Source organism: Myodes glareolus, chromosome 3 (genome assembly GCF_982192425.1).
Source record: "Myodes glareolus chromosome 3, mMyoGla1.1, whole genome shotgun sequence".
Lineage (NCBI taxonomy): Eukaryota > Metazoa > Chordata > Mammalia > Rodentia > Cricetidae > Myodes > Myodes glareolus.
This window is the reverse complement of record NC_142028.1, coordinates 124549559-124566006: the sequence shown is the minus strand read 5'-3', so window position 1 is coordinate 124566006 and position 16448 is coordinate 124549559. Positions and strand designations below refer to the sequence as shown.

Genomic DNA, 16448 nt, shown 5'->3' with positions numbered 1-16448 from the left:
ATAAAGGTGGGGAATTCCTAAGGGATGGGAGAAGGGAGGAGCAGGGAACATGAGAGAAAATGGAAAGATGGGGAGACAAAAGATAAAACAGGAGGAAGGCACCCTAGAAGACACCGAAGAAGTGTAAATTGCTTGCCAAGCAAATTTATGGGTGGCAGGGGCATCCACAGTATATGGCAAAGAAGCACTAAGCTGTGTGCGTGTGTGGGGGAGGGGAGAGTAGGCTGGAGAGATGCCGAGTCAGCTACATTCAGCACAGAAACAAGGTGCTTGGCTCCCTTGTGCGCTAAGACAGGCACACCCGAGTAGCTATATGAGAAATGGCTGAAACTTCTTGCTAATGAGAAGTGGCAAGAAGTAAAATAGGGTAGACAAAGGGATCCAATTTGACAGTTTCTCTTATTGGGTGCAGCATGAAAGTGAGAGAGAATGCAGAACCCAAGAACCAGAGAGAACTTGTTTGGGTTTCGACCAAGTTTAGTTTCATATTTTAGTTTTGAGTATGTTTCTAAGGTTTATGATTGCTTGGGATACACGCAAATGCCATTTACCATTGAACGCTGTGTGGAACACATAAAAAGGCAGTAGAAGTAGGTGTTACACGGAGCAAAATCATTGTCAGAATGTGGTCACTATTTCGAGGATAATGATAGTTACTTGACAATAGTGAATTCTCTCTCCTCCCATTCCTGGTTGCCTGGTGGTTGTCCTTCTTAAAGCAGAAGGATTACACAGCCGATTAGCAAGTCCGCACATATACAATGTGATGTCTGCCCCACCAATGACTTGTTGAGGACATCTTGCTTTTCTACTTCTAACACTTCATAATTCCAGAACATGTTATCTTCTTAAATGTCCAATTCCTTCCTATTTGCCATAATACCCAGTTCTAATGCTTTACCCGATTTCCAAACTCTTAAAGTAAGACCTCTCCGCAAATCCAGCACTATTTCTTCTAATCATGCTTTCTCTTTCGTACCATACACAAAACCCAGAGGAGGATACTGGAAACAATGGTGGAAATGGTTCTTGGGTCTCAGCTTAAGAAAAGTTCCTTATAAGAGGAGGTGCTGTTCAAACTCATCCTTAAAGGGAAAAGTGTGATTGAAACGCCTCTCTGGTTTTTTCAAGTATGGATTTGGGCATGAGATACAGTGAGCATGAGGCTACCATGATCTTCTGTACACTATGCCATGCCAAGAAAATAGTCACTGTAGCACGGAATGAGGGTGGTCTGCTGGCTGGTTGGAGGCTGCAGAGCAAAGCAGCACAAGGCAGGCAAGGAAACTGCTATAAGCAATGCTCTTGTTCTACCCCAGGTCATCATACTTTCTCACATGAGCAGTGTTCTGGTGTCCTTCTTTCCCCATCCCTTCTCCTCACAGACAAGAGTGTAATGCTTTTGAAATGCAAGTCAGAGCTTGGTTTTCTTTCGTTTAAGATCATGCATATCCCATGGCCCAGGGAACCAACACTGATATCCTGACAGGTTCCTGCATGGTCATGCATAACTTGGTTTCTCTTTGCCAGTTTGCCCATTCCACTCCAACTCCATTCACCATCCTTTGCCGTGCCTCAAATGACCTGGGTCTGCTCCTGATTCAGGTCTTTCTGGGACGACTCTCTGCTTAGGATATTCCTTCTTAGATATTCTTGGATAACAATTCATTTCTCCTAAGCCTTCATTCCACTCTCACATTTTCAATAAACTCCTCACTCTATAATATTTTATATTAAAGCTAAGTCCCTCATCTCAGAACTCTGAATTCTCTTTTCTTCTATTTGTTTACTTTTTATGGAACTTGTCATCTTTCATATACTTCAGAATTTGCTTATCATATTTGACTTTGTTGTCCTTGAACGGTAGATATGTACATACATGTATGCACACATGCAGATGAGAGAGACTCCGCCTTGTAACTAACTCTCTTACATATCCCATGGTACCAGAGTAGTCAGGTATGTCACAGGTGCTTTGGAATTCTCCCAGGATTGACAGCTACCATGATGGTCTTTATACTGATGGTGACTGGTCAATACTGAAGCAAAGGGTTCAAGAAAGACTCCAGTGGTAAATTGGCACTTAAACTCAGTCTTAGATGGAAAATGGGGATTTTATAAGGGTGAAGCACTTAGAAATTGAAGGGGAAAGGTCCTTGTAGGATAATCAGATAGAATGTGATCAAGGGACTTGCACTGGTATGCGGGAGCCTGAACCTGGTCTAAGAGCAAGAAGAGAATGCCAGGTGAACATTTCCATTATGATACTTGTTTTCTGATAAAATCTGGTTGACAGGATAAACTGACTTAGAAAAAAGACTTCTCAGAAAAATAAACGAGTTGACTACTGAAATTTCAGTAGCATAGAGAAGTGTTGCTGAGCCCAACAGTGTCTGTAGCAATACAGCGGAGGACGTACTTCCCTCATGAGGTTTTAACCTTACGGTTGTGAATACAATGCCTTTCTCAAATTTCAACTTACAGACTTGGCTGAATCTATATTCTGTCATGCCTGGAATGAAACTGCAGACTATATCAGTCTTGCACTTAACGTTTCTGTGGATAATCCCCACCTTTTCCATTCGAAAGAGAATTCTTTCTGGATGCTGTTGTCCAAAAATACCCACAGACAGTAGAAAAAAGCAACTGAAAGCAGACAGCAAGTAGTAGCAAACAGAGCAAGTCCTGCCAAGCACTGCTGTCTGACTGCTAGTCGGGAAGAAAGCTGTTTGCTCTGCTGCAGGGAAGGGAAAACCAGCTATAGTTAATCTTCTGTTGCCACTAGCTGGTCAGTGAGAGAACTAGAGAAAGTGTCAGCACCGCAAACCAAGCCTGCCTCTGATTCTGCTCCACCCCGAGGTTAACACAGCCATTCCTCTTTCTAGAGAAGAACAGACTTTTTCTGTCTGCCCTCTGTGAAAAGGGTCCCCCTCCTCTAGGACAAAAATACATTATCTGACAGGGTTCTTTGGAGAGATTGAATCCAACCAGCTGGATACTTGGGCGGGAAACAAATTCAATTTCCCTAAGGAGATTTTTCTGCTTAAGGGTATTTATTTTTATTTATTTATTTATTTGGCAGGGAAGGAGAAAGACTGGCATACTTTATGAAGCTCAACAACACTGCATGCACTGACATGCATCAAAGCTAGTTCTTCATGTAAAAGGGGCCTAGGTTCAAGTGTTAACTGGAGCTGGGCTTTTTTCTTTGTCCAGACCCTGTGTTGCTATATAATATGGAAACAGTGGGTTCAATGGCTTCTGACAGTTTGTAATCAGAAAAGACAATATGCTATCAGTTTTAGGACATCACCTAAAAGGTCACTGTCAATTTCCAGCCACCCTCCTTCTCTCAGAACACATTTTCATGTCCGCTGACCTCAGATAAAACCTAAGGTGCAATATGCTTGACCACAGTCAAGCTCTGGGTTCCGCCAAAGCTACCACAGGTTTGCCGTCTCATTACCATCAACACCACCTCCAATACACACATAAAGCACCTCAGACACCAAATCTGGCTGACAGGGACAACTCCACCCCCTTTTCTCCACCATGGTGCTCTCTGAGAGCAAGCAATGCATTTCTCTCTGCCTTGAGTGTTAAATAGGTTTCATTAGATTTCAGCTGGAAAGAAGAAGGGTGGGGAATGACAGAAGGAACTGGAAAGCAGAAAAGCATGCAGACCAAGAGTTTTTTTAACAGAGGTGTGCCCCACTGTAGCCTAAAGCACCGTTTACAAATATCCCCATCACAACAGGGCGGATACTGAAATTTGACTGTTATCCAAATATACCCATTTAATGACAATTAACCTGGTGACTGATGGAGTATAAACATTGCTTGAAACATAGCATTATTTTGAGATAGAGTCTCCCTTTTTTCCATTCCAGAATCTCTCACAACTGAGCGATGGAACTGATGTTAGCAAATATTCTGGCATCAGAAATACCACTGGGTGACATAGCATACTTGTAAGCATGATTCCTCCTTTCAAATGAAAGGTATGGATCTTTAGAATCAAACCAGAAAGCAGTGCAGAGACACAGTCTCTAAGGCACTATGTCTCCTTTTCAAAAATCTGACCAAAAGCTGCTAGTTTCTTGGTGAACAGTAACATTGCCCTCTCTCAGCGAGTTTACACTATAACCCTGGGGTCAGCACACAAGCTGCTGGACAGCTCCCTTGGCCTGTCCCTTCTTTCTACCTTTGCTTTTTGGATGTTCTTTAAAAAGACTCCCCACACAAAAAAGGTTCCTCATTGTGCACTGATGACATTTGAAGAAAACCTCTTCAGCCCTCTGTGGAGTGTTCTCTTATTAAACCCTCAGTTAGGTGCCTAGTCCCTTACCCCACCTTTGAGTATCAATTTCTATGAAGGCTACAAAAAGAAAGAAAAAAAAAAAACCTTCACTGGACTGGCCATTGGATGGATCACATGGGCATTTCATAGTGTTTGTTTTTCCTCCACCCAAGTTGATCACTTTCTTAAAAAGAGCATCTTTTCAGGGACTGACCATCAGGATTCAGCCAGACTTACTCATGGAGGTGCTTTAAAGATATACTCAAAGATTGTTCTTTCCTCACACCCCTACTGTCTATTCATAACATTGACTCCTATCAGGTTTACATAGTAAGGCAAATTATTCACAAATGTTGACAACGGTGGTGACTCAGTATTATCACTTTTTTTTTCTCCTTTGGCTGAATCAGGGCAGGTAGTAAACAATCTGGCCAGACTCTAATCATGAAGAGCAAAAAGGATTATACCTCCCTATGCCTGGGCATGGAAGTTAAATCCAGGAGCAGACTGCAGGGCTGCCAAGGGGCGGACAAGGATCCTACGGCATGCACGTTGACCTCAGAAGCCCTTCACTATTCAAAACTAGTTTTTTCAATGTATCTCCACCAACACCCCCATGTTACCAGCAAAGGCAAATGAAGTGCGGAGTGACAGAGTAGGTCACAGAAACCTTACACCACAGGATTATTTTAGGGCTCATCTACCCACTCATATTACAGCACAAAGAACTGCATATCTGGAGGGGGAAATGACCTGTTCAAGGTCACAGTGAGCCATGTGAGAGATTATTAGAGCCTAGCACTAGATAAGTTCCCCTGGTATATTCAACACTCGGGTTCTCTTCAGATTTCCTTTTACAATCTTCAGTGAACTGTAGCTCAGGTTTATTTTTTTTTCTGCTTTAAGAAGTATCCCAAAAAGTCTAGTCTTTAAGTATATAGAGATGTCTTTCTTCCCTGATGTCACATCATCTCCACAGTCATGAGCTACTAAACAGCATGTCCTTGACAGTCCCGAGTCCTGGGACTTGATTATTTAACTCACGGATCACTTTCAAGCCCTCCTACTCAGCTCTCTGGCATAGTGGAGATTCCTGCGAGGTAGTTTCTCTTCTTGTCGATGCAGAGATTGTCTCTGTACCTAGTACCTGTCCTGTATCAACAGCATCCTTCCTTCAGAATGCCACCTTGACAACCACACAGAAGATCCAGTAGACTAGGATCCTGCTTACAGTTCCACCACTTTCCCACAGTGTGACTTTGTACCGGAATCTCTCAGAACGTTTCCTCATCTATCAACTGGGAATAACAGTAGTTCACTCTCCATAATATTTTGTATGAATTAATAATACATGGCAATAGTAAAACTCTCAGCATGACATTAAAGATTCAATAACTACTTGCTATTCGTTGATCACTTTTAGGAAAAATTTACTTTATCAATGCCATTGACATAATCAGATTCAAAATAAGAGCCCCAAGCAGGAGAACCTGGGGATCCTCCACATTCAATTTGCAGAAAGGAGCCTTGATTCATGGGAAAGGGAGAGGTACAAAAAGGAATGGATCCAAATGGAAAATCTCAGAAATTACCAATGCCTCCAATAAAAGACAGAGTGGAATGAGGGAAGATGGCTTTGAAGAATAGGGATAGAAGATGGCCTACTTAAGGGCCCCAACGAAATGTTTGTACTTTTGCAACATTTAATGCAAGCAACAACCCTGAGTCCAGGACTCAAGTCATGGCAGGGAGGGCTTTGCCAAACACCATTATACCCTAGTGGTGGCTCCACACTCCCCACTAGTGGCAGGATTTGAGCCCCGATTTTGTACACACAGCTATGGCTCCTCCCTAAGAGAACAAAGTCATGGTGAAAATATAGTTTTACTGGCCAGAAGTAAATACCAGAGAACACGAATAAAGGTCCAGAAGTGCAATGGAGCTGCCTTAGGACATTGGGAAAGAATAGGCCTTAAATAATAGCCCACCCCCTCCTGGGGCTGTCAGGAACCCTCACTGCCAGGCAGCCTGGCCCTCTTAGAGCTCATTGTGCACTTCATGTTTACACGCAAACATTCGAAGACCAACACAAATAAAAAGCCCACGTCTCCCTACACAGCTCCTGCTATACCCTGCCATCTGCTGAGTACCTCGCTAGCCAAATCCCTGTCGGGAGCTCTTGAGCTGCCAATGCAGGACTCTGGGGTGGGGCGGGGGTGGTGGTGGGAACCCAATTTACAGTGTGGACTCAAAAAGCTTAGTGCAGCCAAAGAGGCAAATGTCTAACTATTCCAGGGACAGAAGGTCCCCAGTCACCGATCTCCGGCCTGTTTATCAGTAAAGGGCTCCAAATTAAGTGTACCAGGGACTCTTAAGCTTATTCTAAGGCATACAAGACTTCCAGCTCAGGGCTCTGTTTGACTCTTACTGAGGTGCCCATCCTCTTGAAAGCCAAAGTTAAAAATGGCAAGAACTGCTAGCTCCAGGAATTCTGAGGCAACTGTATAAGTAGCTGGACTTAATTCTCACGTCTTTGATGAACTGGAATGCTCTGAAGTTCTGAATGCCAACTCAGGCACTACTCAGGGGCCAGCATTTTGTCTCCTTCACTTGAACATCTATGCAGAAGGACCGCCAATCCTGGCATCTCATGTTATCTGGAGGAGAGGTATGTCAAGATGGAGGGGCAGGGGCATGACTGAGAGTGGTGAGGACAGTTTTTGTATATTTGGAGAGAAGAGACCTACACCCCAAGCTTGGTACCTTCAAGAACTCCACTTAGATCATTATGCACCACCTTCCTTGGATGTGAACAGCCCCTGGGTGCACATGGAAAAGGCTACTGCGAGTTTGTATGCGTGTGTCTGCGAATGCTTAGCTTATGATGCAAGAGAGGCAGGGAAGGAAGGAGGGAGAGAAAGAGAGAGAGGGGAGAGAGAGAGAGAGAGAGAGAGAGAGAGAGAGACTGTGTGTGTTTCTGTGTCACATGCCACACTCCAGAGGCACTGCCATAGGAAGTCCCTGGGAACCCGCTAGGGATTCTCCTGCTTGCCGCCCTCCAGAAATCTCCACAAAAAGCTGTTACTCGAGTAACAGCTAGTCAGAAAGGCACAGGGACCCCAACCCCGGTGATCAGCCTCGTTGCTGGCTCAATTGCCAATGAGCCAAAATGAAAGGGAAAGGAGCGAGGGTATTGCAAAACAGATTTAAAAACATCAGGGGTCCCAGGGGAGTGAAGTCTAGTCCATTACACTGTAGGTCTTTTCCGGAAAGCCAAGAGTTAACCTCGGAGGTTCCAGACTGGCTCCTAAGAATGCCAACTACTAAAGCTCGCCGCTTCACGGATCTAGATCTAGATCCCCAGAAAACGAGGATCTTGGAGAAGCTTCTCCACGCGAGCCTTTGGCGCCTCTCCCTCACTGTTGTTGGCCTGACTCCGACAACCAATCCCGCCCCGCGCCCCCAAGAGGGGAGGAGAGAGCAAGCGGAGAGCGAGCGCGGGAGAGCTAAGGGGAACAACATTTTTGTAAATGCTCTCTGAGATAATTAAGCTATCAATTACCCGGGTGGGAAATCAGCCGCGCTTCCCACAGCTCCACGGAAGGGCCGACTCCTCTGGGATTCGCGCCGGGAATCAGCAGGCGGCAAGCTGCTGGCGAACTTTCTGATTAACTTTTCTATTTGAGCCCCCTACCCCCATCAGTTTCCTCTCCTGTCCTTTTTGTTGATTTTATTATTATTAGCCCAGTAAGTGAACAGCAAGGACAAGTCCGCTCTCGACTAGGAGGAATGGAGAAGGGGGAAGGTGATAAGGATAGCGGGGATGGAGGGAGTACGTAAAAGTGGAGAGCTTGGGCTCAGACACCCAGTCCTCAAACATTACTCAATCGATTCTGGCCCCAATTCACAGAAGGGAAAACCGAAGCTCATAGGGGAAGCGACTTAGCCAAGGTCACCAAGCCCATATGGAAGCAGAGCTTTCCCGGACTGGGTCTTTCCTTATTCACGTAGCTACTCTGCAATGATTCTGAGAAAAACGGGAAAGGCAAAATCCACAACTCCGAGACCAGAGAAAAGTGGAGCTGTCCAGAGGGGTAGTGCTCGGCTTGACCATTAACTGGCGTCAGGACAAGGGTCTTTCTTGCTCAGGTCCTGATCAGAGCACACCGAGCGACTCGGGTTATCCTGCGTCCGGGATGTAAGGGGCGGAGCTCCAAAACGGATTGCGAAGCTGAGGGCCAGGTCCCCACTGCGGGATCCTTGGCACGCCCCCGGGCTCCCAGCGCGCGCTCCAGGACCTCCTGCCCCACAATCCTTTCCAACCACCTGTGCGCCCTCCGGACCCCTTCGCTGCCCTTTGCCTACCCAGATGGGGCAGCCTGGAGCGGGGATCCCCAGGGCGCCCCCACCAGTCTGGCGTCACTTAGGGGTTCTGGGTTTCTTGCGACTCCGCGTGAGCGGCACCTACCCTTACCCAGGGTGAAGAAGGGCAGCTCTGTGTTGTCCAGGTCATCTTGCACCGCGATGCGTCCGGGGAGCTCATTACGCACAAAGAGCAGGAGACGAGACTCCGCGGCTGTGCCAGTTGAACCCGCGGAGCCCGGGGACGCGGCGGCCGCGGAAGCGGCGGCTCCTGCTCCGGCCCCGGCTCCGGTCCCGGCCGCGGCCCCGGCGCGGGCACCGCTCCAGCCGATGTCGCTTTCCCGCAGGGCGGGCAGCGTGGACACCGTGACGGTCTTGAGCCGGCATGGGCTGTCGGGCTCCCGCGAGGCGGCGGCGGTGGCGCCGGCCAGCAGCAGCGGCGGCGGCAGTAGAAGCAGAAACAGCAATAGCAGCGGCGGCGGCGGTGGCGGTGGCGGCCCCGGGTTGAAGCCGAGACTCGGCCGTCCCCGAAGCCCCAAGCCGGGGCCCGGGCTCCGCCGGGCTCCGGCGGCGGCCATGGCGGGAGGGGCTGCGGTGCTGCGGGCGGTGGCGACGGTGGCGAAGAAGGAAGAAGAAGCAGCGGTGGAGACGACGGACACTGAAGCGAACCAGGACGCCCGAGCTAAGGAGCCTAGAGAGCCACTAGCCAGCAGCCCCCAGCTCTGGGCTCCGCCTCCCGATCGGTCCTGGACCGCCCCCCCGCGCCGCCTCCCCGCGCCCTGCCGCCAGCCCCCCCTTCACCTGCTCCCCTGGCGGACCCTGAGCGTTTTGGAGGCTCCGCCCGGCCTCGTGCATGCCCCAGTAGCTCCCTCCCCTTTCCCAGGATCCCCCCCTATGGCTCCTGCACAAGGTTCTTCAGCTTCAACACCTTTCTCTAAAATTCTTAACACTTAAGGGCCCTCTTGTGTCGCCTCCAATCCCTCCTAGGTCAACTTAGCTGTCCTAGCTTCACCCTTTCCTTGGCTCCAACCCCAGGCTGCACCTAGGGGGACATCTTAACCTAGCCTTGACCAAGACCCTGCCCTCCTGGAGGTTGAGGATAACCTCAGGATAGCCAAGAAAACTTTCTCTCCCCCACACCAATCTCAAGAACAAGTCTCTTCAATCTTCTACCCAGTTGCAGCATGTGAAATGAGTTCTGGTGGGCGTCAGGACCCCCTTCACAGCCTCTTGTCTGCGATCTCACTAGTAGGACACCACCTGACCCCTCCGTCCAGGTCTGGGTTGTTGCATTACATGCTAGTGAACACCTAAGCTTTGAACTTCATTCCCTTTACCCTCCCCACCGGCGGACTTCAGCTAGGCAGCTCTGATACCGAGCTGCCTCCATGCCAGGCAGCCCACTCAGGCACTTTTACTTCGGATCCCTGCTCTAAGCCTGGAGCAGCTCTGCTTGGCTGCTTCTTCTCTCAGTGAGAAATTCCTGAAAAGGGTGCTAGGTAGAGACCTATCCTGGCTCCCTAAGCTTCTGGGTCCTTTCCCAGTTTTTACAGGAAAGGACTGTTCACTCACCAAGTTTGCTAATGGTACACACACACACACACACACACACACACACACTCACAGTTTCCTGGAGATCCGAGCTTAATTGTAAATCTGGGTCTTTAAATATTGTGCCCTGTGGCCTTGGGCTGACCCCTGTTTCTAACCTAGGTGCTTCAGACCAGCCCCCAAAGGGAGCCATCGCCCGTTCAGGAGCTGAGCCTGAACTCTGCTTTGACTATTTAGGCGTTACTTCATCTTTCTGCTTCCTTCTGTTCTCTTTCATCTCTGCACCCATTTCCTTCTTCCCTGCGTTGACTTTAATCTCATAAATGCTTCCTCCCTATAATTTATGAGCCATTTCCCTCCTCTGTCTGGCTCGGCCACCTGTACCTTACTACAGTCTTAGCATTGGCCGGTTTGTTCCTAACTTTTCCCTTTCTGCCTCTTCCCTCTTAGTTTCACGTGGATTGCTCTTTCCTTCTCTCTTCACGATTTTTAAAATCTGTTTCTAAGCTTTGGATAAAGGCAGACAACTGAAAGCCCAGGGGAAATAGAGGTCTGTGGTCTCCTCTAGGTGTAGACATGTGCATATGTAAGCTTCATACGTAACCATAATCTAGTGAGATGGCTGTCTTTATTTCCAATTTCTGTGTAAGAAAACTGAGATCAGGAAGGCAGAGAAGTAAAGAAACTTTCCAAGGTAGCTTGGCTAAGAACCTGGTTTCAAACTCTCAGCTTCTCAACCTAGGCTGTTTCTGTGAAATTGGACTGTCCTTAGTGACCTTGGGAGTTGAGTCTGTTTCTGCTTTGAGGTTTATAAGGATTCCTCCACTGTGAAGCCAAGGAGTGGAGAGTGGCCTCCAGCCTTTAGTCCCCTGATTCGAAATGGTCCCTGCCTCTCTGATGCCCGTTTCAGTCCACTTACTTCCACAGACATGTCGCCCTGCCTCCCTCAGTCTCCCCTTTGTGCCCTTACAATCCACCACTATCCTCTGCCACGGGGCCTTCTGTTTCTCTATGCCCCTTTCTTCAAATATGCTGACATAGTCCATTTATAGAAGTGCACACTAGGAAAAAAAGGGCTCCCTTATGTAAGGCAGAGTCTGTGCAAGTCCTTTCTGAACCTCTGATACAAAGGCCTGTCAAATGAGACGAACACTTCCATTCATTCATTCACCGACATACCCTACCAAGCACTTTGTGGGCACTCAGTGATGGATAAACAGAACTACTGTCTTTAGAGACCTAAAAAATGATGGATGTGGAAGGTTCAGGGAGGATACCTGTGCAAAAGCATCTCAGGTACCACAGGCAGACAGGCCAGAAGGCAGACTCTGAGAGGTGTCTTGTGATCGCAACTGGAGAAAATCAGAGAAAACTTCTCAGAGGTGGTGGGAGGCCCTGGAGCGAAGCCACAAAAGCTGGCAATGTCTGGTAGGCATTGCAGGTTAAAGCTCCAATTGCAATTGTTTTCTCTCTAAATGGATCTTTTGCCTGCATCAGAAAGTGTTTCGCTGTCAGAGGTACAGAGCAAGAAGAATCTAAACATTTCTAGATACTTTATTAACCTCCCCGGAAGTTAAGGCTTGGATGCGTGATACAGACTTTACCAATCAGACTGAGCTACTCCAGATTCTGAGAGAAAATGTGACAACACACAAAATCCATCAAGGGCCAAAGTGTCAACTTTGGTTCATTGTTTGTAGAAGGAGTTTCACTATACAGAGCCCAGTGTCTTGGTATAAACCATTGAAAATCCTTGGTAGGTCCCTCCATCTGATTCATAGTGTGCTTGCTGTTACAAAGACCAAGCTGGTTCTAGGTTGTGATTTTTATCTGTGCTCTGCACATCAGGCATCCTTATACCAGAACATGAACTCGTTTGGTGATTCTGTGTGATCTAATCTCACAGAATTTTGGATTGTCTTTTTACTTAAATTATTCAGAATTAGTTTCTGTTGCTTGAAACTCAGACATCTGTCCGAGAACATAGGGATGCAGAAACAGAAGGCAGCGAGGGCAAAGATTATGATGGGAAGGGTAGGAAGTCCAGTGAGGAGGAAGAGAAAGAGAGAAAGGAAGAAGAGAATGCATAAAAGTCAGCCACAGAGCACAGAACACAGAGCACAGTTAGTGGCAAACACGGAGTGACTACAGGAAAAGAATTAGGGTTTCAGAGCACATGACCTCTGACTCCAGAAACTACCATAAAGGTATATCTAATATAATGATAATCTCTGTCTTATACATGGTGGGTGCTCAATAAATTTTAATTATTATTTAGACACATGACCCCAGAAACATCTACAATTTACTCACAGATATGACAGCTAAGACTTAAGAAAGATGGGAAACTTTATGTTAATCTCACTTTCCAAGAGGCAGAAAACAGACTCCTCAATTTTCTTTCTCCCTGCTTTAGATTGTACCTCCCACACCTTGCAGGCAGCCGCTCCATCTGTAAACCCCTGTCCTGGAGTTTGGTGGTCACTGATCCTTTCCCTTCTACCCCGATTCACTTTATTATTGGTTTGATTAGCTTTATTTCATCAATGGTTTAATTTTTTCTTGTCTAAGGCCCTCTAGACCTACATCTCTGACTCTGCAAATCCAAAATTTCATTTGCTTTTAATTCTTTCCATCTTTCCTCCAAAATATTTTCTGTTATTTCATCTTTTATATTTCACTTTTGCCTATATAGTAAATTTTTAAGGATTTTCTCCCCACCTCCCCTTTTATCATTTATCAAAATCTATTCCAGTTTCTCTGTTTACACTACCTAGCGTGGTTGCAAGCCAGGGGCTGGGAAGAGAATCCTTGCTTATTATACACAAGTCTTGCTGTTTACCTACTGGTTCAGGCCATCTAAAGGCACCTTTTGATTTCTCATTTGTGAGATGGGCAAGGTACCCCCCATTTCTCAGGGTCATTATAGGAATTAAATGAGACCATCCATGGGAAACCGTCTCACGCCTATGAAGCTCTCATTAATGATACAAGGAAGTCCAATCTTCGTACACATCTTACCTGCTGTTCTCCTCCAGTCTCCTGTCGAGGAGACTTCATCACAACCATTTGGCCCCCATATATAAATCTCATTTCTGTTATCTAAGTATTTCAAGCTCCTGGACCCAGCATCTTTATAGACTCGTCTCTGCCTACGTAGAAGTCCTTTTCCTTCACCTAGCCAACCTCACTCCCTAGTTGCCAATTAATAAAATATGTTCTTTAATTTGACCTCTCCAACAGCCTGTTATTCACTCTGCTTTCCACTTCTACATCCTTTTATGGTTTAGCACAGTTATATTTAATCAAACTTATTCAATATTTTAGTGATAGTCAATCCCCTAGTGTTATTTCTGTACATTTTTTTCCCACTATGAACTTTAATATACAAAGTTGTGGGGTTTGGAGGGGGAAGATCAGTCAGTAAACTGCTGCCTTGCAAGTATGAGGACCTGTGTTCACTTTTCAGGAAGACTGTAGGAAAAAATATCATGGTGGCATGTTCTAGTAATACCAGTGCTGGGAAGGCAAACACAAAGGGATCCATGGGACTTAGCAACCAATTGGTCTAGTCTGCTGGGTAAACTACAAGTCAGTATCTGGAAAAAAAAAAAAAAAAAAAAAGGTGTGCGTGAGTGACCAGGAAGAGAATGGCATCTGAAGAATGAATCCCTAAGTATGTTCTCTGATACCTAAACACATGTACACAAGTACCCACCCACATCCATCCATTCATCCATCCTTAAACATAAAGACTAACACACGCAAGTATATCAGAGCTGTGTTAGTTGCCACTATGGCTACATCCAAGTCAGTGCAGTAATCACCAGAGAGTAAACACACAAAGTATCATGCCAGAAATTATGGGAGATTTATTGAATTTTACTGTGAGACAGTCTTCAAAATAGCAATTAACTATACATCTACAGAGAATAGAATAGAGCATTGTTTTTAAAAATTCTATAATAAACATCTCTCTGTCTATCTGCCCATCCCCACTACCTCCTTCCAGCTCTCTCTCGTTCTCTCGTTCTCTCTCTCTCTCTCTCTCTCTCTCTCTCTCTCTCTCTCCCTCCCTGTTTTCTATGATTTAAGTAATTTTTAAAAATATCCCTTCTTCCTTAAGCCTCACGATGATCAGTGGGCCACAAACAAACCCCCGTTCAGAAAAAAGGACTACTATCTCAGGTTCTATCTCTGCTCTGTCTGAGCTCAGTCTTCCATCAGCCCCCTTTGTGCTCAGAATCTCCATCGCTTGTTTCCCCTGGTTTCCATCACTGCCTGCTGGGTAACTCACTTCCTCCTTTTAATCCTGCTTTGCTCTCCCCAGCACGTTGTCTCCATTCATCAGTGAACATAGCCTGTTCCCTCTCCTTCCCTTCAGCCACATAGCCTCAGTTCTGCCAATGCCTGGGCTTCAGGCCTGTGCTGAGCCCAGCCCCATCAGTCGGTTTAGGATCAATGGCAACATTACTGTCAATCTTGGAACTTTTCCTTTTATTGTTGCTGGATCAAAAATCGATCACTATAAATATATCTGCTGCTGCTATCTATTTCCTTGGCCCCGACAGAGGTCTCCCCTGGTGTTGGGCGTTCAAATTGTTTTTCTCTGCTACTCACTAGCTGGCAAAATTCTTGGTCAAGATTCATAACTCTGTCCAGGCTTCCTTCTTTACCTATAGGACAAGGGAATGAGGAGGAGGAATGAGGCAGTAGGTGCAGATGGAAGCACCCGTACCGTCCGGCACATAGTCAGTCATTCCTAATAGCGTTGGCTTCTTTCCCCTTGCATGTAGTTGTTTATCTGGAACTCCCGTGACCTCTGCCACGTTACTTTTCTCTCTCCATTTCTCATTTCCATTTTCAGACCATCTCTGCTAGGTCTCATGCAGAGCAAACTTTTGCCATTGTCTCCAGCTTCTCTTTCGTGAAAAATGAAAGGCTGTTTTAATCACTGCTGTCATTCTTCATTTCCACTTACCACTGTTTGACTGATTTCTGCTTCAGCTCAGTACTTCTCTTACTCTTTCCCTTAGCAATTCTCAAATTTATTATCTTTATTTTTTCCTCCACCTCCTGCCTCTCACTACCTCCTTCTTTCCCTGCCTGGGCTCCTTTAAATCACCCCCTTCTTGTTCTGTGATTTACAGCAATTCTTTCACATCTTTCTTGCAGTCAAAATCCTCACAGTACTGCTTGAGAGTGAGTCTCTCTGTCCTCATTCATTCTTTCCCATTTCCCGTTTCTAGCCCACTCATCTTTAATTCATCGCCATCATTCATTTGCTTGTACCCAAACCTCTGCACCTCTTTGCCTCTTTAATCATTTGACCTATCCACGTTCCTCCTCTGTTACTCCTGGAATCTTTCATCATTAACACACATTAGTGGGCGATGCTTGCATGGACCTCTTTTTACAAATCTTAATCCGGGTGCATTTTCACAGTTCTTCTCCTGAGTCCCACAGACTCCTCCTTTCTGGAGTCTTTTCTTTCCTGAGATCCTGTTTGATTTGGGGGTGGTGGAGAGGACTGCAGTATCTTCTTTGTATTTATTCAAACCGAAGTGCTAACCTGGTGCATTCAAATGCATGTTGCTGATGAAAAGTGTGAGCTTTAAGCTTTATTCTCTGCTGTGTTTTCTTCACTGGGCCATTTTCCTTCCTGCAGCACATGATTTTTATTGTTATATTTTGAACGGAAAACAACATCAGCATCTGGTCATTGTTTCCACAACACCGAATGGGTGCCTGCTCTGTGTTAGGCAGGCTCCATATTTTTTTTCTCATAGAATTCTTGAAAGACTGTAAATTGGGATTTAAAAAACCTTGCTTTGCATGTGAAGCATTTGAGAACACAGAGAATGCTGGCTTTGAAAGATACTGGGCGATTTAAATGAATTAAAACCTTTCCAACTTGGGGGTGTGTAGAGAAAGTTGAGTGCAAGAGTTAAGAGAGTTATATAGCAGAGATGGTCAGGAGTCCTTCACAGTTATTTAATATTTGTCCTCTCTGCTAAATTATCATTTCTATAAATGTGATAACCCTATAATTCTTGCCACCAGCTGCCTGATACATCTGAGGCTATCAATGAAGATTGTTGAATAGATAAATGAATGCATGCCTACAGGTTAGAAACACAATTTCTTGCATAAAAACACACTGGATTTGCGTTTCTACTGTACCATTTAGTAAACCTCTGAACCTGAATATAGGAGAGAAAGAGAAGACAGCATC

The 16448-nt window shown here is 45.9% G+C and overlaps 1 protein-coding gene across 3 annotated transcripts in view; it reads right to left on the bottom strand.

Annotated features, from left to right (window-relative positions):
• The window catches only part of Astn2 (astrotactin 2), a 979028-nt gene extending 969649 nt beyond the window's left edge, over positions 1-9379 (bottom strand). For 2 of the 3 annotated variants that reach the window (XM_048459341.3, XM_085686116.2), the window contains exon 1: positions 8775-9379. In XM_048459341.3, coding sequence (XP_048315298.3) covers positions 8775-9240 — 466 coding nt within the window. In that variant the 5' untranslated portion in view covers positions 9241-9379. The remainder of the gene's footprint in view (positions 1-8774) is intronic. The other variant, XM_085686117.2, reaches the window with a different exon arrangement.
• Positions 9380-16448: the final 7069 nt, after the last annotated feature.